At 38.6% G+C, this 27,799-nt stretch overlaps 1 protein-coding gene across 1 annotated transcript; it reads right to left on the minus strand.

Moving 5' to 3' along the window:
* Nucleotides 1-1,590: 1,590 nt before the first annotated feature.
* Nucleotides 1,591-22,593, minus strand: LOC132555757 (uncharacterized). The gene is given in 10 exon segments (XM_060220120.1): nt 1,591-1,974; nt 2,479-2,764; nt 3,282-3,987; nt 4,191-4,639; nt 6,251-6,417; nt 11,142-11,228; nt 14,606-14,746; nt 16,425-16,726; nt 18,825-19,032; nt 22,384-22,593. Coding segments are annotated over 10 exon segments (2,940 nt in total).
* Between the last annotated feature and the right edge of the window lie 5,206 nt (nt 22,594-27,799).

Here is a 27,799-nt window from a genome sequence, read left to right on the forward strand (position 1 = left end):
AGTGGGGTACCGCAGAGGCATTCACAATACACAATAGCCAAGGTAATCCCCAGTAGTATACCGGTAAAAATAGACTGTTCAGGCGTGACACTTGATTTCCCCAGAGTCTACCTCAGCTTCATAGATTCGTGCACAACACTATTATGGAATAGTCCAATTTTGCATCTGTCATTTAAATCACACATTTTTACACAGTCATGTTCAGATGACATAACTACAACAGTCTGCCAACTTTTATTGTGAAATGTGGATGTGGGAATGAAAAATTTATAGAAATGTCCCAGAGCAAAAACACAGGACTGAGTAGTGTTGGGTGAACTCGGTTCGTTTCACATCGTCATACAGCAAAAATTGTGATGATAAATAAATAACAAATAGATAACATACATTTCGCTGGTTTTTAAATGAAAAACAACAAAAGCTCTACTATACAAGTTAGAATCAGAGTAAAACATACAGCATACGGTCAATATCATAAGATAGGAGCTGACAAGGGTGAAGGAAAACAAAAGTAGCGTGAAAAGTGTGTCCCCAAGACAAAATGCAGCATAAATTTCAAGTCACTGTCCATGTGTTCTATATGTCCTGTAACATTTATTTAATATTATCGAAATTAAAAACTGTCAAGTCTATTCCATCTTTGTTCACCTGACTCTTCATGATTTCTCACTGAATCATGTCTGATGACGTACGTCAAAACAATGGCTCCGCGCGGTAACAGATAGAAGGTTAATTCTATTAATATTTGTAAATAAACTTGTTTATTGCAATAAATAAGATAGGTTTTTATTAATGTTTTAAAATAACTAAATATTAAAGTTAATCACTAATGCAAGTGCTAAGATACTAACATGTTCTGTCACTACCGCATAAACAAAGAATATGTGGCATTCCGACAATAACACAACAATTTGATTTTGTGATTTGTAGCTGACGTGAATTTAGTGTGAAATTCTACATATCCTTATACATTAACAAATACAGTATATTATCTATATGGTGTCATTTACAAAGATTTTGTTGTAGTGTGACATCTTTCAAGGTTACAAGTCATTTACACTTTGATGACATCTAATAAAAAGACAAAGCCTTAAAAGCGAAAACACATTTCAAAGCTTGTGTAAATATACACACTAGCTGGGCTGAAACAAAATACGAGTAAACAACAGTAGGAGTTAACACCAGCTGGGGTAAACAACAGTAGGAGTTAACAACAGCTGGGGTAAACAACAGTAGGAGTTAACAACAGCTGGGGTAAACAACAGTAGGAGTTAACAACAGCTGGGGTAAACAACAGTAGGAGTTAACAACAGCTGGGGTAAACAACAGTAGGAGTTAGCAATAGCTGGGGTAAACAACAGTAGGACTCATCCCGCATTGTTGTTTTCTACTTGATAACTTGTTATCATCTCACAGACGATAGACAAAGCACTGTTGATAAGTATCCACTCAATACCAAAGTACTTTATTTTCTGTCAGAGTAACCTCCCTTCCATAAAGGAACCACAAACGTTGCGGTGATATATATTCTTAATAATCGATTCACTCAAAGTCACAATTATGTCACACAAGATATTACAGCTGCTCACTTTACACCTTTTCAAAGAACTTTCCAATGAAATGTGCTTCCATTCTGACTGCGGGGTCGAGGTCCCAACACCGCTCAATGACGCTTATCCAGTCGTCTGGGGGACGGTGTTGGAGGGATAGTTTTGGCCGGAGACCATCTCTGACGGAATCCTCAAGTCTTTTTTGGATGTAGTGTTGGATATGGTCCGCGGCGTCCATACCATACCACATCTCCCACAACATTACAGCCAGACTGTAAATATCTGCCTTGTGGTCGTATATATCACGTGCCAATAGTACTTCCGGTGCCATGTAAATAGGAGATCCCGCGAGAGTTCCCGATATCATTTCAACGCCTTTTGTCAGTCCTACATCTGTGAGCTTGACAGTGCCTTCCAATGATATCTATATCAAACAAATAATTCCCATCATAAACAATCTCAAACTTTAAAGAAAACAACATTGAGGAAAGAATATACAAATGTTAGGCGAGAGATGATCGTACACACTAAATTACATATACTTCCGCGCCATGCGGTGTGATATATGTAGAGAATCAATAAAACCTTTTCCTGAATTTGACCTGTACACTTCATTTATATTAAACAAAAAGGATAACTTTTCTACGTAAAGGTCGATGCTGACCAAACGGTATTGAATTGGACAAACAATATAGTATCAGTGATTTAAAGGCATTAAGCGGGACATTGACGTATTAAGCGGGACATTGACGTATAAAGCGGGACAATGACGTATTAAGCGGGGCATTGACGTATTAAGTGAAGATCTAAATAACTGCCGCCGCGTGATGAAAAGTAATACAAGCAGAACTCAATATGTATTTGTACCCTTTGTTGCAACAGGCTTCCAACGAACAAAACGAACGAATCGTGGATAAGTTTAACTTACCAACACGTTTTCCAGTTTAAGGTCCCTATGCACCAGACCCTTCTCGTGCAAGTATTGCAGCCCATTGCACATCTCCACCACATACCGAGCCATATTTTTCATGGCATGTGCCTGCTTACTGCGACTGTGTCCAAGCTTGCCAGGGTTTTCGAACGACTCCTCCAGAAACACGTCTTTCAGGGTGCCCTGGCAGTATTCTAACAGCATAATCCAACTGACCTTGGATTTTTCATTCTGGCTGAGAACTGATCCGTAATACTTGACAATGTTTTTATGTTTGAGATCCCTGTAAACAAGGCATTGGTATTTCACTCAATGACGTGAAAACGAAATATTTGGTACCGTTACACGGGATGTGCTTCCGTTGATACATAATTCACTCAAGTAATATCTTTGTATATTAAACAATAATCAAAGATACAATAGATATATGGGCGGCGAATGACATTAAATTTGTTGCGGAAATGTCCGTTTCCTTAATTATAATTTACCTGATTAATCACTCGTATGATAGAAGGATATTAAATTAATTTTCATTTGCTATTTAGATTATGAAACATTTTTATCTTGGCCAAAGGCTCCATAGAATTATGAATCTAGGAACTTCGAATTAGAAAACTGAAAATTTAAAAAAAATAAATGAATAAAAAAAGAACCCCAAATGGTGAGTCACGCTAGATCTTTTATGTAAACCACGTACATTTCACGTACACCGGGTTATCCAGTAAAATGTATCTGTGTATGTTATGCCTAACATAAGAGTAAACGGTAAATAGTTTAATTATTGTGTAGACATAACATACCGTAATGTTCGGTCTTCCAAGAGAAGGTCGCTCACATTGGATGCTGTGATATGCTCTTTGTTGATTTTCACGGCTACGTTTGTGGTAACCTCCCCAGCTGGTCGCAGATCACCTTTAAAGACATCAGCAAAAGTGCCACTTCCAAGCGGCTTGGTCCTGTTGATGTCTAGTTCTCGAAGTCTGAAGTCGGATTCCATGATACACTTGATATAGAACATGTCAAGTAAGCCCTGTTTCCTAGCATTATCACGGAGAAGTTCTGGGTAGAGATTTGACAAAAGGCCTTTGTTTTCTTTCATCTCTGTGTTCAAAGTATCCATCAGTATCCTGTCCGCTTTCAGAAGATCTGGGATCATTTTACCTATGTCATCTATACCTTTGACATATTTGCCTAAAAATAAGTCAAGCTTTGCCGAAAGTGAGTTTCCTTGTGTTAAACTATGGATAAATATCATTGTGGCGTCCTCCATCCTCTTCCTTGCGTCTCGTTTGCTGTACGATTTAAATATAGCTCGGACGTCCTTAGATTTTGTATTAAGTGACCCGGCGCAGGCTACAGCTCCACCGAGTCTCTTGAGGTCGTCAGTGGTAGCTTTTTCCTTCTGTTTTTTCCCCGCTTTCTGGAATACGTTCTTTACGGGCGCAGGTCTTTTCATTGATTTGTGGAAGTCAGACACGGCACGTTTATCGCCCGGCAGAAGTACAACTGGTGGAGCAAGACAACATTAACATGTAAATCAGTATCATATGTACTATTTGTCTATGGTCTGAGTCGTTAACAGTTTCTGTATCAGATAGTAAACTTATTTTCTCGTGCTAATGAACATGTCCATAAATCAACAATTAACCCTCAATGTAAGCTATAGAACGCACATTAAACAATCTACCATACACACGGATATTATTTACCTTCAACATCTCGCATCTGGTCTTCCATCAGTTGAAAGTCTCGTTTGAACTTTTTGACAATTTTTTCCTTTAGATGTTTAACAATGCCTTTATGATGGTCCCAGATATTGACCTCCTCGGCTACACGTTTAGCGATATAACTTTCAGCCTCTTTCACTACTTTTTTCCAATTTTCCGCTGGGGGACATTGGTCAGCTTCCCAGCAACATATGCGAGCCTGGACATCTGTTCCGGATAGCAAACGGTCGATGTTTTCGTACAGGTATTTCAGTTCTTCTTTAATCTCCCTACGCATGCTGTCGAGAGTGTACTTGGCGTCTCTCTCCAAACGATCCATCTGTGTCCTTAACTTCATCTGTAGTTCTGCCTTTTCCTCTAGGCCTTTGGCATTCATTAACTTGGCCACCTTTATAGAGTAGTGAGACCGCTTCAGTACTTGTGCTATCCATCTGAAACGACATCGTAAACACGTTACAGATACATAGAGTTTACACAATGAGTGGTCATTGTGCATTGAATTTATTCAACTCGAGTTAGTTATTTTTCAAAAGTTACAAAAAACTCAAGCTAAAGCGAGTGTTTTTTTTTGTAGTTTTAGAAAAATAACTAATGAGAGTTGAATAAATTCAATATACAATGACCACGAGTATGTGTGACCTGTTTCTTCAACAATACAAAACATTGATCAAAGGGATATATTTTCTCACGGTTGTTTTGTTTACGTTTTCGCTTGATGCGCAAGAATATGACCCGTAGTGAGTGTTGTAAATCAATATGCAAAAACGATAAGTCACAAACATGTATTCAACTAATGTAATTTATTACAATAATAACGAACATATTACTTTTAGTAAAGCTTATAATAAATAGGTGTATGTATAAAATGTCCTTTATCTCAAATTTTATCATGAACTATTTACTTTACGGACCTATTTTGTTTAAGTCAAGTAAAGCGGCTTTCCCGCCAAACAATTTATACCACGTGTGGTATAAACAAAATGTTATTCAACAGTTGCATTAATTATCCAATGTTTAGGGAGTTGAATAACACGGGGTATTGTGGTAGAAACAGGAATATCACAGTATCAAACGGTACAAACTAGGACTTAATCACAACAATATTTTGGTGACAAACTTATTTTAATCAATAGTCTTATTGAAATATGAAGTAAGCAATATATATGTAAGACTATGGGTTTCCTAATATTTTGTGTTCATCGCTTTTGTTTGTGAACGGTTAATAATATTTCTGTTTCCGGATATTTCTGTTTCCTATCCTTTTATTTTGTTTTAATCGCTTTTGTTTTTGATCGGTCAATAATGTTGATGTTTAAGGAATATTTCCGTTCCCTATCCCTATATTTCCCGCTTATACTGTTGTATTTCCCGTAATCTTTATACCCGTATACCAATAGATAGATAAGTACATGGTAAATAGGATCAGCGGTTTAGCTTTATCTACCAAAAATAACTGTGACTTCCTTTGTTAGAGAGGTGATAACCACAGAGTACGATTATATGGTGACCTTCAGAATTCGACTAAATGGCGGTCTTCAGAATATAATACAATGCTGAAATTCAGAGTAATATAAAATAGCTACCTTCAGAATATGATGAAAAGGTCACCTTCAGACAATAAAATTGTGACCTTCAGAATACGATCAAATGGTGACCTTCAGAATACGATCAAATGGTGACCTTCAGAATACGATCAAATGACGACCTTCAGAATACGATCAAATGGTGACCTTCATAATACGATCAAATGGCCACTTTAAGAGAAAGATCAAATGCCGACCTTCAGAATGCGATAAGATAGTGCCTTCAGCGTGTTATAAAATGACGAACCTCAGAAGAGAGTAAAATACCACAAAAATGTTGACCTTCCGAATACGATGAAAGGACAAACTTCAGAGGTAGAATATTTACTAATGAGATCAAGATCTTTATTATCTCAAGCATGTTGTGTCCGGAAATCGTGATATTGGGAAAACATATTGAATGTCGAAGTAACTACGGAATCAAAAGTCAGAAAACATTTGTTTACGACTAATACACACCCGTAATGAGCAGCAAGCTGGTTTTTTAGACTGGTCGGTAGGAGGCGCTCGAGTCCCTCGAGAACCATTTCGTGGTCTGTCGTGGTAGAATCGGCGTAATCCATCGCTTTTATTGCCTGTTCAGACAGAGAATCGGTGTTATATACTGATCACTGCTAGGGACAAGTCTGTCATCAGCCAGGTTATGTCATAGGGGTTTACAGATATATAGTATCACTGCTAGGTACAAGTCTGTCATCAGCCAGGTTATGTCATAGGGGTTCACAGATATATACTGATCACTGCTAGGTACAAGTCTGTCATCAGCCAGGTTATGTCATGGGGGTTCACAGATATATACTGATCACTGCTAGGTACAAGTCTGTCATCAGCCAGGTTATGTCATAGGGGTTTACAGATATATACTGATCACTGCTAGGTACAAGTCTGTCATCAGCCAGGTTATGTCATAGGGGTTTACAGATATATACTGATCACTGCTAGGTACAAGTCTGTCATCAGCCAGGTTATGTCATAGGGACAGATATATACTGATCACTGCTAGGTACAAGTCTGTCATCAGCCAGGTTATGTCATAGGGGTTTACAGATATATACTGATCACTGCTAGGTACAAGTCTGTCATCAGCCAGGTTATGTCATAGGGGTTTACAGATATATACTGATCACTGCTAGGTACAAGTCTGTCATCAGCCAGGTTATGTCATGGGGGTTTACAGATATATAGTATCACTGCTAGGTACAAGTCTGTCATCAGCCAGGTTATGTCATAGGGGTTTACAGATATATACTGATCACTGCTAGGTACAAGTCTGTCATCAGCCAGGTTATGTCATAGGGGTTTACAGATATATAGTATCACTGCTAGGTACAAGTCTGTCATCAGCCAGGTTATGTCATAGGGGTTTACAGATATATAGTATCACTGCTAGGTACAAGTCTGTCATCAGCCAGGTTATGTCATAGGGGTTCACAGATATATAGTATCACTGACAGTAAATCTGACATCATTCAATGTATGTCATCAGAGTTACAGATATATAGTATCACTGACAGGGAGTAAATCTGACATCATTCAATGTATGTTGTCAGGGTTACAGATATATAGTTTCACTTCTGACAGATATATACAGATATATAGTATCACTGGGAGTAAATCTGACATCATTCAATTATGTCATCAGGGGTTACAGATATATAGTATCACTGACAGGGAGTAAATCTGACATCATTCAATGTATGTCTACAGATATATAGTATCACTGACATCTGACATGTCAGGTTACAGATATATGTCATCAGGGGGTTACAGATATATAGTATCACTGACAGGGAGTAAATCTGACACCATTCAATGTATGTTGTCAGGGTTACAGATATATAGTATCACTGACAGTAAATCTGACACCATTCAATGTATGTCATCAGTGTTACAGATATATAGTATCACTGACAGGGAGTAAATCTGACATCATTCAATGTATGTCATCAGGGTTACAGATATATAGTATCACTGACAGGGAGTAAATCTGACATCATTCAATGTATGTCATCAGATACAGATATATAGTATCACTGACAGGGAGTAAATCTGACATCATTCAATGTATGTTGTCAGGGTTACAGATATATAGTATCACTGACAGGGAGTAAATCTGACACCATTCAATGTATGTTGTCAGGGTTACAGATATATAGTATCACTGACAGGGAGTAAATCTGACATCATTCAATGTATGTCATCAGGGTTACAGATATATATATATAGTAAATCTGACATCACTGTACAGGGTTACAGATATATAGTATCACTGACAGGGAGTAAATCTGACATCATTCAATGTATGTCATCAGGGTTACAGATATATAGTATCACTGACAGGGAGTAAATCTGACATCATTCAATGTATGTCATCAGGGTTACAGATATATAGTATCACTGACAGGGAGTAAATCTGACATCATTCAATGTATGTCATCAGGGTTACAGATATATAGTATCACTGACAGGGAGTAAATCTGACATCATTCAATGTATGTCATCAGGGTTACAGATATATAGTATCACTGACAGGGAGTAAATCTGACATCATTCAATGTATGTTGTCAGGGTTACAGATATATAGTATCACTGACAGGGAGTAAATCTGACATCATTCAATGTATGTCATCAGGGTTACAGATATATAGTATCACTGACAGGGAGTAAATCTGACATCATTCAATGTATGTCATCAGGGTTACAGATATATAGAAATATGACATCATTCAATGTATGTCATCAGGGTTACAGATATATAGTATCACTGACAGGGAGTAAATCTGACATCATTCAATGTATGTCATCAGGGTTACAGATATATAGTATCACTGACAGGGAGTAAATCTGACATCATTCAATGTATGTCATCAGGGTTACAGATATATAGTATCACTGACAGGGAGTAAATCTGACATCATTCAATGTATCACATTCAATGTATATATACAGATATATAGTATCACTGACAGGGAGTAAATCTGACATCATTCAATGTATGTTGTCAGGGTTACAGATATATAGTTTCTCTATCAGGGAGTAAATCTGATATCATTCAATGTATGTTGTCAGGATCACTGACAGGGAGTAAATCTGACATCATTCAATGTATGTCATCAGGGTTACAGATATATAGTATCACTGACAGGGAGTAAATCTGACATCATTCAATGTATGTCATCAGGGTTACAGATATATAGTATCACTGACAGGGAGTAAATCTGACATCATTCAATGTATCTTGTCAGGGTTACAGATATATAGTATCACTGACAGGGTGTAAATCTGACATCATTCAATGTATGTCATCAGGGTTACAGATATATAGTATCACTGACAGGGAGTAAATCTGACATCATCAATGTATCTTGTCAGGGTTACAGATATATAGTATCACTGACAGGGAGTAAATCTGACATCATTCAATGTATCTTGTCAGGGTTACAGATATATAGTATCACTGACAGGGAGTAAATCTGACATCATTCAATGTATGTCATCAGGGTTACAGATATATAGTATCACTGACAGGGAGTAAATCTGACATCATTCAATGTATGTTGTCAGGGTTACAGATATATAGTATCACTGACAGGGTGTAAATCTGACATCATTCAATGTATGTCATCAGGGTTACAGATATATAGTATCACTGACAGGGAGTAAATCTGACATCATTCAATGTATGTTGTCAGGGTTACAGATATATAGTATCACTGACAGGGAGTAAATCTGACATCATTCAATGTATGTCATCAGGGTTACAGATATATAGTATCACTGACAGGGAGTAAATCTGACATCATTCAATGTATGTCATCAGGGTTACAGATATATAGTATCACTGACAGGGAGTAAATCTGACATCATTCAATGTATGTCATCAGGGTTACAGATATATAGTATCACTGACAGGGAGTAAATCTGACATCATTCAATGTATGTCATCAGGGTTACAGATATATAGTATCACTGACAGGGAGTAAATCTGACACCATTCAATGTATGTCATCAGATACAGATATATAGTATCACTGACAGGGAGTAAATCTGACATCATTCAATGTATGTCATCAGGGTTACAGATATATAGTATCACTGACAGGGAGTAAATCAGACACCATTCAATGTATGTTGTCAGGGTTACAGATATATAGTATCACTGACAGGGAGTAAATCTGACATCATTCAATGTATGTCATCAGGGTTACAGATATATAGTATCACTGACAGGGAGTAAATCTGACATCATGTATTCAACGTATGTTGTCAGGGTTACAGATATATAGTATCACTGACAGGGAGTAAATCTGACATCATTCGATGTATGTTGTCAGAGTTACAGATATATAGTATCACTGACAGGGAGTAAATCTGACGTCATTCAATGTATGTCATCAGGGTTACAGATATATAGTATCACTGACAGGGAGTAAATCTGACATCATTCAATGTATGTTGTCAGGGTTACAGATATATAGTATCACTGACAGGGAGTAAATCTGACATCATTCAATGTATGTCATCAGGGTTACAGATATATAGTATCACTGACAGGGAGTAAATCTGACATCATTCAATGTATGTCATCAGAGTTACAGATATATAGTATCACTGACAGGGAGTAAATCTGACATCATCAATGTATGTCATCAGGGTTACAGATATATAGTATCACTGACAGGGAGTAAATCTGACATCATTCAATGTATGTTGTCAGGGTTACAGATATATAGTATCACTGACAGGGAGTAAATCTGACACCATTCAATGTATGTTGTCAGGGTTACAGATATATAGTATCACTGACAGGGAGTAAATCTGACATCATTCAATGTATGTTGTCAGGGTTACAGATATATAGTATCACTGACAGGGAGTAAATCTGACATCATTCAATGTATGTCATCAGGGTTACAGATATATAGTATCACTGACAGGGAGTAATATCTGACATCAGTATCACTGACAGGGAGTAAATCTGACATCATTCGATGTGATGTTTTTAGGTGTGTAGGAGTTATTGCCCTTTATACATAGAGCTTCAATGTATGTTGTCAGGATATATTATCAGATATATAGTATCACTGACAGGGAGTAAATCTGACATCATTCAATGTATGTCATCAGGGTTACAGATATATAGTATCACTGACAGGGAGTAAATCTGACACCATTCAATGTATGTCATCAGATACAGATATATAGTATCACTGACAGGGAGTAAATCTGACATCATCAACGTATCTTGTCAGGGTTACAGATATATAGTATCACTGATGTAAATCTGACATCATTCTTAAAATGTGGTACTTGCATATGAATATTGGAAAATGATGATGGAAATTGTTACATCCCATTTATTTAACACAAACATGGTAGCACGAAAGTTAAACTCCTCGTCAAGGGACGCGTCAACAGTTCTAAGGAAGTCCTTTAACTGAAAGATAAAAACTCAATATACTTATTATACTGAGAGATGTAGGTCTTTTGTGGCTGTAAAAATAAAGACAATTACATGAAACTTATTACGGTCTCTCCCAATCAACAGTAAAGTTGACCTGTTACCTGTACAAACCGACGGTAAAGTTGACTTGTTACCTGTACAAACCGACGGTTAAGTTGACCTGTTACCTGTACAAACCGACGGTAAAGTTGACTTGTTACCTGTACAAACCGACGGTAAAGTTGACCTGTTACCTGTACAAACCGACAGTAAAGTTGACCTGTTACCTGTACAAACCGACGGTAAAGTTGACCTGTTACCTGTACAAACCGACGGTAAAGTTGACCTGTTACCTGTACAAACCGATGGTAAGGTTGACCTGTTACCTGTACAAACCGACAGTAAAGTTGACCTGTTACCTGTACAAACCGATGGTAAAGTTGACCTGTTACCTGTACAAACCGACGGTAAAGTTGACTTGTTACATGTACAAACCGACGGTAAAGTTGACTTGTTACCTGTACAAACCGACGGTAAAGTTGACCTGTTACCTGTACAAACCGACGGTAAAGTTGACTTGTTACCTGTACAAACCGACGGTAAAGTTGACTTGTTACCTGTACAAAACGACGGTTAAGTTGACCTGTTACCTGTACAAACCGACGGTAAAGTTGACTTGTTACATGTACAAAACGACGGTTAAGTTGACCTGTTACCTGTACAAACCGACGGTAAAGTTGACTTGTTACATGTACAAACCGACGGTAAAGTTGACTTGTTACCTGTACAAACCGACGGTTAAGTTGACCTGTTACCTGTACAAACCGACGGTAAAGTTGACCTGTTACCTGTACAAACCGACGGTAAAGTTGACCTGTTACCTGTACAAACCGACGGTTAAGTTGACCTGTTACCTGTACAAACCGACGGTAAAGTTGACTTGTTACATGTACAAACCGACGGTAAAGTTGACTTGTTACCTGTACAAACCGACGGTTAAGTTGACCTGTTACCTGTACAAACCGACGGTAAAGTTGACCTGTTACCTGTACAAACCGACGGTAAAGTTGACCTGTTACCTGTACAAACCGACGGTAAAGTTGACTTGTTACCTGTACAAACCGACGGTAAAGTTGACTTGTTACCTGTACAAACCGACGGTGAAGTTGACTTGTTACCTGTACAAACCGACGGTTAAGTTGACCTGTTACCTGTACAAACCGACGGTAAAGTTGACCTGTTACCTGTACAAACCGACGGTAAAGTTGACCTGTTACCTGTACAAACCGACGGTAAAGTTGACTTGTTACCTGTACAAACCGACGGTAAAGTTGACTTGTTACCTGTACAAACCGATGGTAAGGTTGACCTGTTACTTGTACAAACCGACAGTAAAGTTGACCTGTTACCTGTACAAACCGATGGTAAAGTTGACCTGTTACCTGTACAAACCGACGGTAAAGTTGACTTGTTACCTGTACAAACCGACGGTAAAGTTGACTTGTTACCTGTACAAACCGACGGTAAAGTTGACCTGTTACCTGTACAAACCGACGGTAAAGTTGACCTGTTACCTGTACAAACCGACGGTAAAGTTGACTTGTTACCTGTACAAACCGACGGTAAAGTTGACTTGTTACCTGTACAAACCGACGGTAAAGTTGACTTGTTACCTGTACAAACCGACGGTAAAGTTGACCTGTTACCTGTACAAACCGACGGTAAAGTTGACTTGTTACCTGTACAAACCGACGGTAAAGTTGACTTGTTACATGTACAAACCGACGGTAAAGTTGACTTGTTACCTGTACAAACCGACGGTAAAGTTGACTTGTTACCTGTACAAACCGACGGTAAAGTCGACCTGTTACCTGTACAAACCGACGGTAAAGTTGACTTGTTACCTGTACAAACCGACGGTAAAGTTGACTTGTTACATGTACAAACCGACGGTAAAGTTGACCTGTTACCTGTACAACCCGACGGTAAAGTTGACCTGTTACCTGTACAAACCGACAGTAAAGTCGACCTGTTACCTGTACAAACCGACGGTAAAGTTGACTTGTTACCTGTACAAACCGACGGTAAGGTTGACTTGTTACCTGTACAAACCGACGGTAAGGTTGACTTGTTACCTGTACAAACCGACGGTTAAGTTGATCTGTTACCTGTACAAACCGACAGTAAAGTCGACCTGTTACCTGTACAAACCGACGGTAAAGTTGACTTGTTACCTGTACAAACCGACGGTAAAGTTGACTTGTTACCTGTACAAACCGACGGTTAAGTTGATCTGTTACCTGTACAAACCGACGGTAAAGTTGACTTGTTACATGTACAAACCGACGATAAAATTGACTTGTTACCTGTACAAACCGACGGTTAAGTTGACCTGTTACCTGTACAAACCGACGGTTAAGTTGACCTGTTACCTGTACAAACCGACGGTAAAGTTGACCTGTTACCTGTACAAACCGACGGTAAAGTTGACTTGTTACCTGTACAAACCGACGGTAAAGTTGACTTGTTACCTGTACAAACCGACGGTAAAGTTGACTTGTTACCTGTACAAACCGACGGTTAAGTCGACCTGTTACCTGTACAAACCGACGGTAAAGTTGACTTGTTACATGTACAAACCGACGGTAAAGTTGACCTGTTACCTGTACAAACCGACGGTTAAGTCGACCTGTTACCTGTACAAACCGACGGTAAAGTTGACCTGTTACCTGTACAAACCGACGGTAAAGTTGACTTGTTACCTGTACAAACCGACGGTTAAGTTGACCTGTTACCTGTACAAACCGACGGTTAAGTTGACCTGTTACCTGTACAAACCGACGGTAAAGTTGACCTGTTACCTGTACAAACCGACGGTTAAGTTGACCTGTTACCTGTACAAACCGACGGTAAAGTTGACTTGTTACCTGTACAAACCGACGGTTAAGTTGACCTGTTACCTGTACAAACCGACGGTTAAGTTGACCTGTTACCTGTACAAACCGACGGTAAAGTTGACCTGTTACCTGTACAAACCGACGGTAAAGTTGACTTGTTACCTGTACAAACCGACGGTAAAGTTGACTTGTTACCTGTACAAACCGACGGTAAAGTTGACTTGTTACCTGTACAAACCGACGGTTAAGTCGACCTGTTACCTGTACAAACCGACGGTAAAGTTGACTTGTTACCTGTACAAACCGACGGTTAAGTCGACCTGTTACCTGTACAAACCGACGGTAAAGTTGACTTGTTACCTGTACAAACCGACGGTAAAGTTGACTTGTTACCTGTACAAACCGACGGTAAAGTTGACTTGTTACCTGTACAAACCGACGCTAATGTTGATCTGTACTAACAGAACAACTTACCCTTCCTTTCTGTACTCCTCCAGCATTGGCGCTGTTGATGATGTAGATGAATCCGAAAGATTTAGAGAGAAACCTCTCTACACTCTTTGACAGCTGTCGACTAGCGCCTATACCAGGTGTGTCCACTATCACAATACCAGACTGAAAATATAGACAAATAGGGTGATGTGCAGTCCAGGCTTTAGACTACAGGAAAGTGGAAGACTGGCGGGATGAAATCCGCGCAATAAGTTTGTAACATGTTCCACACGACAGTCTGTATATAAAGAAATATATTGTATGACTTTCCAGAAGATCCCAGCACACACAGTTTCTTATAATATTATAACTTACATCTCATGGGCCATACATCTTCACCGTAAAGAGAAAAATATCTTTCCAGCTAGTGTTCTGTCAGCATGGTATAGTGTATATTATATAGCGAATTCGGTTATTTATATATATCTAAATCTACTGGGTGTTGTATATCATATATATATTTTTATTTTTCGCTCCATTTGATATCATGTAATACATAAAGCACGTGATGTAAAAATACTGCAAATTTTCACACTCCGTACATCATCCTCTCAGAGAGCTAGATCAATTCAATTTAAATTTATTTATCTTTCACAAGGCAGTGTACCAAGAAACATAATTTTAGATTATGCACAAGAACTGAATAGTGCTCAAAACAAAGAATTGACATCATCAGTGTCATGGGAGACATATCCTAACGCTAAATTGTCACACATCATTCTAATAAAAGAAAAGTTACCTTAATACTTTCCTAAAACTGGTGAATTAACCCTTTAAGTCTACACGAGAATAATTCTGATGTACAGCTAAGAGATAAAACGGTATATCAAACACTTCTTGAATTTTGAACCTGACTACAATGTACATAGGTATGGACGTTCTCACGAAATGTACTACAATGTTTATATGTATATATATATATGGACGTTCTCACGAAATGTACTACAATGTGCATACGTATGGACGTTCTCACGAAATATACTACAATGTACATACGTATGGACGTTCTCACGAAATGTACTACAATGTACATACGTATGGACGTTCTCACGAAATATACTACAATGTACATTTGTATGGACGTTCTCACGAAATATACTACAATGTACATACGTATGGACGTTCTCACGAAATATACTACAATGTACATATGTATGGACGATCTCTAGAAATGTACTACAATGTACATACGTATGGACGTTCTCACGAAATGTAATACAATGTACATTTGTATGGACGTTCTCACGAAATATACTACAATGTACATACGTATGGACGTTCTCACGAAATATACTACAATGAACATATGTATGGACGATCTCTAGAAATGTACTACGATGTACATACGTATGGACGATCTCTAGAAATGTACTACAATGTACATACGTATGGACGTTCTCACGAAATATACTACAATGTACATATGTATGGACGATCTCTAGAAATGTACTACAATGTACATTTGTATGGACGTTCTCACGAAATGTACTACAATGTACATTTGTATGGACGTTCTCACGAAATATACTACAATGTACATTTGTATGGACGATCTCTAGAAATGTACTACAATGTACATACGTATGGACGTTCTCACGAAATATACTACAATGTACATTTGTATGGACGATCTCTAGAAATGTACTACAATGTACATACGTATGGACGTTCTCACGAAATATACTACAATGTACATATGTATGGACGATCTCTAGAAATGTACTACAATGTACATTTGTATGGACGTTCTCACGAAATGTACTACAATGTACATTTTACATATAAAATAAAAACAGCCTACTTCTAGGATATCAATAGGCCAAAATATGTCCACCCTGGAGTATGGACTCTCCCCGGTATCCTCATCTATCTCAGTAACAACTTTAGTCAAGACGTTCACACCCTCGTCGTGTTCAAGGTCTATAGCTTCTGGCCTCCGTTTCTGGTTTCCGACTGAGCGATGATGCAGGACTGCATATTTCTTTCCGTCTCTTGAGTGCCGTATTTCACAAATGGTTGATGTACATTGAAGATCGCTGGTGGGTAAGAGGTCCGTTCCTAACAACAGATTGATGAAACTGCTTTTTCCAGCTGACGTTTCCCCTGTAACAGTGAGGAAGGTACATGAAAGTCTTTTATTAAGGTAATTGTTGATCATAAATATGTGTTGTTTTCTGCCATGTAATAAAATCTAATATACACACGACCGTGTGTGGGAACGTCATGGCCGAGTAAGGACCGTGAGTGGGAAAGTCATGACCGGGTAAGGACCAAGTGTGGGAACGTCATGGTCGGGTAAGGACCGTGTGTGGGAAAGTCATGACCGGGTAAGGACTGTGTGTGGAAACGTCATGACCGGGTAAGGACCGTGTGTAGAGAGGTCAAGGCCGGGTAAGGACCGAGTGTGGGAACGTCATGGCCGGGTAAGGACCGTGTGTAGGGACGTCATGACCGGCTAAGGACCGTGAGTTGAAACGTCATGACCGGGAAAGGACCGTGTGCAGAGACGTCACGGCCGGGTAAGGATCGTGTGTGGGAACGTCATGGCCGGGTAAGGATTGTGAGTGTGGTTTTATGCCATGTAATAAAATTTAATATACACCCGACCGTGTGTGGAAACGTCATTGCCGGGTAAGGACCGTGTGGGAACGTCATGACCGGGTAAGGACCGTGTGTAGAGAGGTCAAGGCCGGGTAAGGACCGAGTGTGGGAACGTCATGGCCGGGTAAGGACCGTGTGTAGGGACGTCATGACCGGCTAAGGACCGTGTGTGGGGACGTCATGGAGGGGCAAGAACCGTGTGTGAGGACATCATGGCCGGCTAAGGACCGTGAGTTGAAACGTCATGACCGGGAAAGGACCGTGTGCAGAGACGTCACGGCCGGGTAAGGATCGTGTGTGGGAACGTCATGGCCGGGTAAGGATTGTGAGTGTTGTTTTATGCCATGTAGTAAAATTTAATATACACCCGACCGTGTGTGGAAACGTCATTGCCGGGTAAGGACCGTGTGGGAACGTCATGACCGGGTAAGGACCGTGTGTGGGAACGTCATGGCCGGGTAAGGACTGTGTGTGGGGACGTCATGGACGGGCAAGAACCGTGTGTGAGGACATTATGGCCGGCTGAAGACCGTGAGATGAAACGTCATGACCGGGTAAGGACTGTGTGTGGAAACGTCATGACCGGGTAAGAACCGTGTGTAGAGACGTCAAGGCCGGGTAAGGACCGAGTGTGGGAACGTCAAGGCCGGGTAAGGACCTTGTGTGGGGACGTCATGGAGGGGCAAGAACCGTGTGTGAGGACATCATGGCCGGCTAAGGACCGTGTGTGGAAAGGTCAATGCCGGGTAAGGACCGTGTGTGGGAACGTCATTGACGGGCAAGAACCGTGTCTGAGGACATTATGGCCGGCTAAGGACCGTGAGTTGAAACGTCATGACCGGGTAAGGACCGTGTGTGGGAACGTCACGGCCGGGTAAGGACCAAGTGTGGAAACGTCATGGCCGGGTAAGGATCGTGTGAGGGGACGTCATATCCGGGTAAGGACCGAGTGTGGAAACGTCATGACCGGGTAAGGACCGTGTGTAGAGACGTCATGGCCGGAAAAGGACCGTGTGTGGGAACGTCATGACCGGGTAAGGACCGTGAGTTGAAACGTCATGGCCGGCTAAGGACCGTGTGCAGAGACGTCATGGCCAGGTATGGACTGTGTGTGGAAACGTCATGACCGGGTACGGATTGTGTGTGGAAACGTCATGACCGGGTAAGGACCGTGTGTGGGAACGTCATGGCCGGTAAGGACCGTGTGTGGGAATGTCATGGCCGGGTAAGAACTGTATGTGGGAACGTCATGGTCGGGTAAGGACCGTGTGTGGGAACGTCATGGCCGGGTAAGGACCGTGTGTGGGAACGTCATGGCCGGGTAAGGACCGTGTGTGGGAACGTCATGTCCGGGTAAGGACCGTGTGTGGGAACGTCATGTCCGGGTAAGGACCGTGTGTGGGAACGTCATGGCCGGGTAAGTATTTGTCTCGCAAGGAATTTGGTTGGAGGTTGTTCTTTGTTTTACTTATAAACAATTGCTACCTTATAGAATTAATAAAAGACTTCAAACTAAGATAGGAAATTGACATTTTGAATATACCTGATAAAGGATACATACATATATAAATAAAACAAATATATATGTATATATATATACCTGCCACTAAAATCGCGCAGTCAATGTTTGCCAGTTCGCCTTTCTTGTGTTTCACTGTCTCAACAACGCCTTTGAAAAAATGATCAAGGTCACGTTGGTGTTGTTCTGGAAGCTTCTTGTAGTACTCCACGACCTCATCATACTTTTCCGACAGAAAGCGTCTGTTTTTCCTGTCGTCTGACAAAGCTTGTTGAAACCCATTGTCTTTCTATAAATATCACAACACAACTAATGATGCCAAAGAAATATATATATATATAAAGTTATAAAAACACGATCTACTGCTGGAAGGACAACACAATTAGTGACACAAAAAGACAATATACAAGTTCACACAAGGAGTACTGAGTTTAGGGTTTTGTTTAACATACATAAAGTACTGATAATAATACAAAAATAAAAATATATATATATAAAAATGCACATTTGACACCTGTGACCTGAAAAGGGGTCGAGGTCATTCATTTGAACAGACATGATTACTTTACATATCAGCCTGCTAAAGGTCAAATGCCATTACGTTTTGCCTCTTGGTCAATGATAAAATAGAGTTTAAGATTCCAACACATCTGACCTTTGTGAACTGGAAAGTGGGTTCAGCGTGATACCCTAAGACCTGGATACTCCAAACATACGATAAAACGATCAGACAAATACGATCATACATCATGTAACAAAAAACACTGATCTCAAAATTGTGAGGGTGAAAAGTCATAAAAAGAAGAAATGTTTCAATGGTATAGTAAAACGTCGTAATCAGTGATGTTACGAATATTCCTGAAGGAATGGTATAGTTAAACGTCGTAACAAGTGCTGTTACGAATATTCCTGAAGGAATGGTATAGTTAAACGTCGTAACTAGTGATGTTACGAATATTCCTGAAGGAATGGTATAGTTAAACGTCGTAACTAGTGATGTTACGAATATTCCTGAAGGAATGGTATAGTTAAACGTCGTAACAAGTGATGTTACGAATATTCCTGAAGGAATGGTATAGTTAAACGTCGTAACTAGTGATGTTACGAATATTCCTGAAGGAATGGTATAGTTAAACGTCGTAACAAGTGATGTTACGAATATTCCTGAAGGAATGGTATAGTTAAACGTCGTAACAAGTGATGTTACGAATATTCCTGAAGGAATGGTATAGTTAAACGTCGTAACAAGTGCTGTTACGAATATTCCTGAAGGAATGGTATAGTTAAACGTCGTAACTAGTGATGTTACGAATATTCCTGAATGAATGGTATAACGTCGTAACTAGTGATGTTACGAATATTCCTGAAGGAATGGTATAGTTAAACGTCGTAACAAGTGATGTTACGAATATTCCTGAAGGAATGGTATAGTTAAACGTCGTAACAAGTGATGTTACGAATATTCCTGAAGGAATGGTATAGTTAAACGTCGTAACAAGTGCTGTTACGAATATTCCTGAAGGAATGGTATAGTTAAACGTCGTAACTAGTGATGTTACGAATATTCCTGAATGAATGGTATAGTTAAACGTCGTAACTAGTGATGTTACGAATATTCCTGAAGGAATGGTATAGTTAAACGTCGTAACAAGTGATGTTACGAATATTCCTGAAGGAATGGTATAGTTAAACGTCGTAACTAGTGATGTTACGAATATTCCTGAAGGAATGGTATAGTTAAACGTCGTAACAAGTGATGTTACGAATATTCCTGAAGGAATGGTATAGTTAAACGTCGTAACAAGTGTATAGTTAAACGTCGTAACAAGTGATGTTACGAATATTCCTGAAGGAATGGTATAGTTAAACGTCGTAACTAGTGATGTTACGAATATTCCTTAAGGAATGGTATAGTTAAACGTCGTAACAAGTCATGTTACGAATATTCCTGAAGGAATGGGAAAATGTATCGGGATTTGAACATCAGTCATTCATTTGATTCACATAAGTATTGTCTAATACAGTGGAATTATACGGATCACTGATTTATGTACAAAAACGAAATTTAATACCACTACACTTTATACAGAGAACATAGGACACAGTCACACGTTATACGCAGAACATAGGACACAGCCACACGTTATACGGAGAACATAGGACACAGCCACACGTTATACGCAGAACATAGGACACAGCCACACGTTATACTGAAAACATAGGACACAGGCACACGTTATACAGAGAACATAGGACACAGTCAGACGTTATACGGAGAACATAGGACACAGCCACACGTTATACAGAGAACATAGGACACAGCCACACGTTATACGTAGAACATAGGACACAGCCACACGTTATACTGAAAACACAGGACACAGCCACACGTTATACTGAAAACACAGGACACAGCCAGACGTTATACGAAGAACATAAGACACAGCCACACGTTATACTGAAAACATATGACACAGTCACACGTTATACAGAGAACATAGGACACAGCTACACGTTATACAGAGAACATAGGACATAGCCACACGTTATACGGAGAACATAGGACACAGCTACACGTTATACGGAGAACATAGGACACAGCCACACGTTATACTGAAACCACAGGACACAGCCACACGTTATACGGAGAACATAGGACACAGCCACACGGTATACAGAGAACGTGGGACACAGCCACACGTTATACTGAAAACACAGGACACAGCCACACGTTATACGAAGAACGTAGGACACAGCCACACGTTATACGGAGAACATAGGACACAGCCACACGGTATACAGAGAACGTAGGACACAGCCACACGTTATACTGAAAACACAGGACACAGCCAGACGTTATACGAAGAACGTAGGACACAGCCACACGTTATACGGAGAACATAGGACACAGCCACACGGTATACAGAGAACGTAGGACACAGCCACACGTTATACTGAAAACACAGGACACAGCCACACGTTATACGGAGAACATAGGACACAGCCACACGTTATACGGAGAACATAGGACACAGCCACACGGTATACAGAGAACGTAGGACACAGCCACACGTTATACGAAGAACATAGGACACAGCTACACGTTATACGTAGAACATAGGACACAGCCACACGGTATACAGAGAACATAGGACACAGCCACACGGTATACAGAGAACGTAGGACACAGCCACACGGTATACAGAGAACATATGACACAGCCAGACGTTATACAGAGAACATAGGAAACAGGCACACGTTATACGTAGAACATAGGACACAGCCACACGGTATACAGAGAACATAGGACACAGCCACACGGTATACAGAGAACGTAGGACACAGCCACACGGTATACAGAGAACATATGACACAGCCAGACGTTATACAGAGAACATAGGAAACAGGCACACGTTATACGTAGAACATAGGACACAGCCACACGGTATACAGAGAACATTGGATAAAAAACAACCGAACAGATATACACGGATATCTGTGTAAGAAATTACCAACATTATGACACTCCCACTATACCCTGTAATGATGTTTAAATAGCTTCAGTCTTCTGTTTCTTCGACGTGGTGTTTCTTACTTTATGTGCTTAATAATCGTATAACGAATTGTAAAAAATTCCGACCTGTTTCTGGACATTTTCTGGAGTAGTCTTCCAGAATTGAGTAAGTCGTCGGAGTGCCTCATCTCTGTTTTTGACCCCACGAGTGTCAATATTCCAGTCCTTCATGAGATCCCGTGCTGTTCTCATATCAGGGATTTTAAGGATGTCGTCCACACATGACACTCGGTATCTCTCCGGCCCGGACACCGACTTAAGGGAACTCGTCGCCATTGCCAGCCAACTCTTCCATACAACAACTTATATAATCAGTAAACCCCGTGTCCGACAGCGAGTAAAATGGTGGGCATGTAGTGTTAAGTGAAGAGACTTCCTGGTACCGTCGATTGATTTGCCTTTATAAACTATTGTATTTCAATACTACATGTCTGGGTAGTGAACTACACACGGTCTGTATTATATTCACATATTTGCGTTAATTGTTGCAATTGAATGCACAAAGTTATTTGGAATGTCGTAGTACACAGATGGTCTAAAGAAATCAGTTATAACTGGTATAATAAAGCAGTTGAAATTAAATGCAACACAGATAGTCACATAAAACACAAAACGAAAGACAGGAACGGGGAGAGTATGTAGTATCTAAACAACACGAAACACATTAAAGGAGCCGAGGGAACGGTTAAAATAAACTGGAGAGGAAATGTAGGAAGATTAAGTAAATTAACGATGGAGGGAATATATAAAGATAACGACTAACTGCGGAGGGAATATATCAAGATAACGACTAACTGCGGAGGGAATATATCAAGATAAAGACTAACTGCGGAGGGAATATATCAAGATAACGACTAACTGCGGAGGGAATATATCAAGATAACGACTAACTGCGGAGGGAATATATCAAGATAACGACTAACTGCGGAGGGAATATATCAAGATAAAGACTAACTGCGGAGGGAATATATCAAGATAAAGACTAACTGCGGAGGGAATATATCAAGATAAAGACTAACTGCGGAGGGAATATATCAAGATAAAGACTAACTGCGGAGGGAATATATCAAGGTAACGACTAACTGCGGAGGGAATATATCAAGATAAAGACTAACTGCGGAGGGAATATATCAAGATAACGACTAACTGCGGAGGGAATATATCAAGATAAAGACTAACTGCGGAGGGAATATATCAAGGTAACGACTAACTGCGGAGGGAATATATCAAGATAAAGACTAACTGCGGAGGGAATATATCAAGATAAAGACTAACTGCGGAGGGAATATATCAAGGTAACGACTAACTGCGGAGGGAATATATCAAGATAACGACTAACTGCGGAGGGAATATATCAAGGTAACGACTAACTGCGCAGGGAATATATCAAGGTAACGACTAACTGCGGAGGGAATATATCAAGGTAAGGACTAACTGCGGACGGAATATATCAAGGTAACGACTAACTATGGAGGGAATATATCAAGATAACAAGATAAAGACTAACTGCGGAGGGAATATATCAAGATAAAGACTAACTGCGGAGGGAATATATCAAGATAAAGACTAACTGCGGAGGGAATATATCAAGATAAAGACTAACTGCGGAGGGAATATATCAAGGTAACGACTAACTGCGGAGGGAATATATCAAGATAACGACTAACTGCGCAGGGAATATATCAAGGTAACGACTAACTGCGGAGGGAATATATCAAGGTAACGACTAACTGCGGAGGGAATATATCAAGGTAACGACTAACTGCGGAGGGAATATATCAAGATAACGACTAACTGCGGAGGGAATATATCAAGGTAACGACTAACTGCGGAGGGAATATATCAAGGTAACGACTAACTGCGGAGGGAATATATAAAGCATATCTTAACTTGGTTAAAAGTGTTATTTTACAGACAAAAACCCAGTATTGTCTTCCTGTTTACAACAGAAACAATATAATTAACATTCCAGATACTCAAATTGAATTTTTAATTGATGATCAACTTTTTCTTGAAACATTGTTAATGGAAATTAGGGGCAAGAGCATTTCTTATTCATCATTTAGGAAAAAACAGCAAAATAAAAGTGAATATATTATTAATAAAGAGATACAGAGGTTGGAGGAACAAGAGCAAGTAGATACTGAAGAATTAGAAAATAAGAAGAAAGAATTAGAAAATATTAGACTTAAGAAGATTAGAGGTAGTATTGTAAGATCTAGGGCAAGATGGCAAGAAGAAGGTGAAAAGCCGACTAAATATTTTTTTAATTTAGAAAATAGAAATTTTATCTCTAAAATAGTACCAAAGATAGAGAAAGAAACTAATGTCATAATAACACAGTAGGAGGATATTCTTGAGGAGGTACGTTCTTTTTATGAAAAATTGTATGATGACAGTAGTGAAATAGAAGATGTTGATTTTACAGAATTTTTAGATGTATTTGATGTTCCAAAATTAGATAATGATGAAGCTAAAAATTTAGAAGGGTTATTACTGTAGAAGCAGCAGCAAAAACTTTGAAAAACATGAAAAATAACAAAAGTCCAGGTACAGATGGTTTTACAGTTGAATTTTTCAAATGCTTTTGGAAGCAGCTAGGAGTTTTTATTGTTAGATCAATTAATTTTGGATATGGTAAAGGTTTGCTTTCTGTAACACAGAGACAAGGTCTTATTACTTGTATTCCCAAGGGAGATAAGCCCAGACAGTTCTTGAAAAATTGGCGACCCATAACATTACTCAATATTGTTTACAAAATAGCTTCAGGATGTATAGCAGGTAGAATCAGAACAGTTTTAGATAAGTTAATTTGTGAGGATCAGACAGGTTTTCTTTCAGGTCGCTATATTGGAGTAAATACTAGATTAGTGTACAACATTATGCAATATGCAGAAGAAAGATATATTCCAGGAATGCTATTAATGTTGGATTTTGAGAAAGCTTTTGATTCAGTTTCATGGAAATTTGTTGACATAGTTTTAAATTATTTCAATTTTGGTCATGATATTCGAAACTGGGTCAGATTGTTTCACACTAATGTTACTGCGGCAGTAAATCAGGGGGGCAATCTATCTTCTTTTTTAAATATTAAAAGAGGCTGTCGTGAAGGTGACCCAATAGCTCCATACCTTTTCATACTATGTGTTGAAGTATTAGGCATCAGACTTAGAAATAATAGTAAGATTATAGGTATCAATGTGAATAACTGTCCCATTCTCCTTTCTCAATACACAAATGACACCTCACTTATATTAGATGGTTCGAAAATGTCTTTAAAAGAATCTATTGTTGAATTGAAATACTTTGCAAAGATATCTGGTTTAAATCTTAATGTCGATAAAACCCAGGTAATTTGGATAGGTAGCAAAAGTTACAGTGACGATACTTTTTTACCTGAATTAGGCTTGCAATGGGGAAGGATGAAATTTAATATGCTAGGAATAGACTTTAGTGTGAACTTACATGAGATCCCCAGATTAAATTTTGATAAAAAATTAATTAAATTGAAAACACTCATTTAATCTTGGAGTAGAAGAACACTTACACCTATTGGTAGAATAGTCTTAATAAAATCTCTTCTTCTTTCACAGTTCAATCATTTATTTATAGCTTTACCTGATCCTGATGAGCAGTTTTTGAAAAATCTCAACTCAGTCTTATTTAACTTTTTGTGGAATAGTAAGGTGGATAAAATTAAGAGAGATATCATCACCCAGAATTATTATGATGGTGGTCTTAAAATGGTTAATGTTAGGTCATTTATAGATTCTTTAAAATTAGGATGGATAAGAAGGTTATATCAGAAAACATCTAAGTGGCAACATATTTTTGAAACATTTACAGACTTGCATAAGATATCTACATTTGGTAATGCCTATATTCAGGATTGTCAAAATAAATGCAAAAATATGTTTTGGAAGGATGTGTACAAAGCTTGGGTTAGATTTAATGATTCAGATGCAGTAAAGGAAAATATGGAAAACTCAGTTTTAACATCACCATTATGGTATAACAGGAATTTAACTATTGCGAAAAGTACTATTTTTTACAAGGCTTGGTATCAGAAGGGAGTAACAATAATTCATGATTTAGTAAAAGATATAAACACTTTCTCTTTTTACACATTTCAAGAATTTACAGAAATTTATCAAGTTAAAACAAACTTTCTTCAATATAATGGTGTGATCTCTGCTATTAAATTATTTCTATGAAAGGTAGGTTACAAAAAGCAATTAATTTGCTACCCAATTATCCCAAGTAACATATTTTTTTTCTTGAAAAAAGTTATGGGGACCAAGGATTTATATAACCTAATGGTAAAACACAGTCATGTTTCTACAGGTAGGAAGAAGTGGGAAGAAATATTTGAAGATATTGATTTGAACTGGACTGATATTTATAAAACTCCCTTTAGAGCTACAAAAAATACAAAGTTACAGTGGTTTCAGTATAGAATAGTGCAGCATATTCTAACAACAAATGTATACTTGTTTAAAATTGGGTTATCAAATAATCCTATTTGTCCTCTCTGTAACTTGGAGAGAGAAACAATTATTCACATTATGTGGGAATGTCGAGAAACTCAGAGATTTCTGTTTATTGTTGAAACACTCTTTGATGCACTTTTGATACCATTTTCATTTAATAAGAAAAGTTTTCTTTTTGGAGTTACCTCGAGTCATGAGAATGTTTTAAGAAATAGGGTGGATAATGAAATTTTAATCATGATTAAGTCTTATATATATAAGACAAGATGTCTACATAAAATTCTAAATCCAAATGCTCTGATAAATTCAATTAAAGAGCATTACATTTGTCAAAAATATATTGCAAATAGTCAAGGTGACCATGCACGGCAGATTTTAGAAAATGAATGGAGGAAATGGAGAAGGTTATTAGAATTTGGGGAGAATTAAGTTGTAATTTGTACTGTTTTAATCAGTTTGGTTGTGATTATGAAGGCCTTTTAATTATTCAAGTATCTATTAACATTTTACTCCTCCTTGCAGACTAATTTAAATTGTGTGTGAAAACATCAGTGATAAGGTAATTATTTTTCCATATGCATATATGTTTTGATTTTCTTTTTAAATGCATACCTAGCCCAACCACTCCTCTCCCTCTCTCTCTCTCTCTCTCTCTCTCTCTCTCTCTCTCTCTCTCTCTCTCTCTCTCTCTCTCTCTCTCTTTTCTTTCAGTATCTTAGTATTAATAAAGAATACCTCTTTCTGCAGTGTTTTTTTTTTCACTTCTGTGGAAAGTATGAAGATGTGTGTGAGGATGTATGTACAATGTATGTTTGTTACAGTATTTTTGTTAATATGTTGATTGTGTTGATAATATTAATGCTGAGAAAGTGTATGAGGAAGTGAGGGTGTGAAAGATGTATGTGTGAGGATATGATTGATGAAAAATTATGATTATATTGATTGACAAGTATAAATTGAAGAGTATGATGATGTTGTTAATGATGACGCTA

This window comes from Ylistrum balloti, unplaced genomic scaffold (genome assembly GCF_031769215.1).
Source record: "Ylistrum balloti isolate Yb309-2 unplaced genomic scaffold, AGI_CSIRO_Ybal_v1 Utg370512, whole genome shotgun sequence".
NCBI classification, from domain to species: domain Eukaryota; kingdom Metazoa; phylum Mollusca; class Bivalvia; order Pectinida; family Pectinidae; genus Ylistrum; species Ylistrum balloti.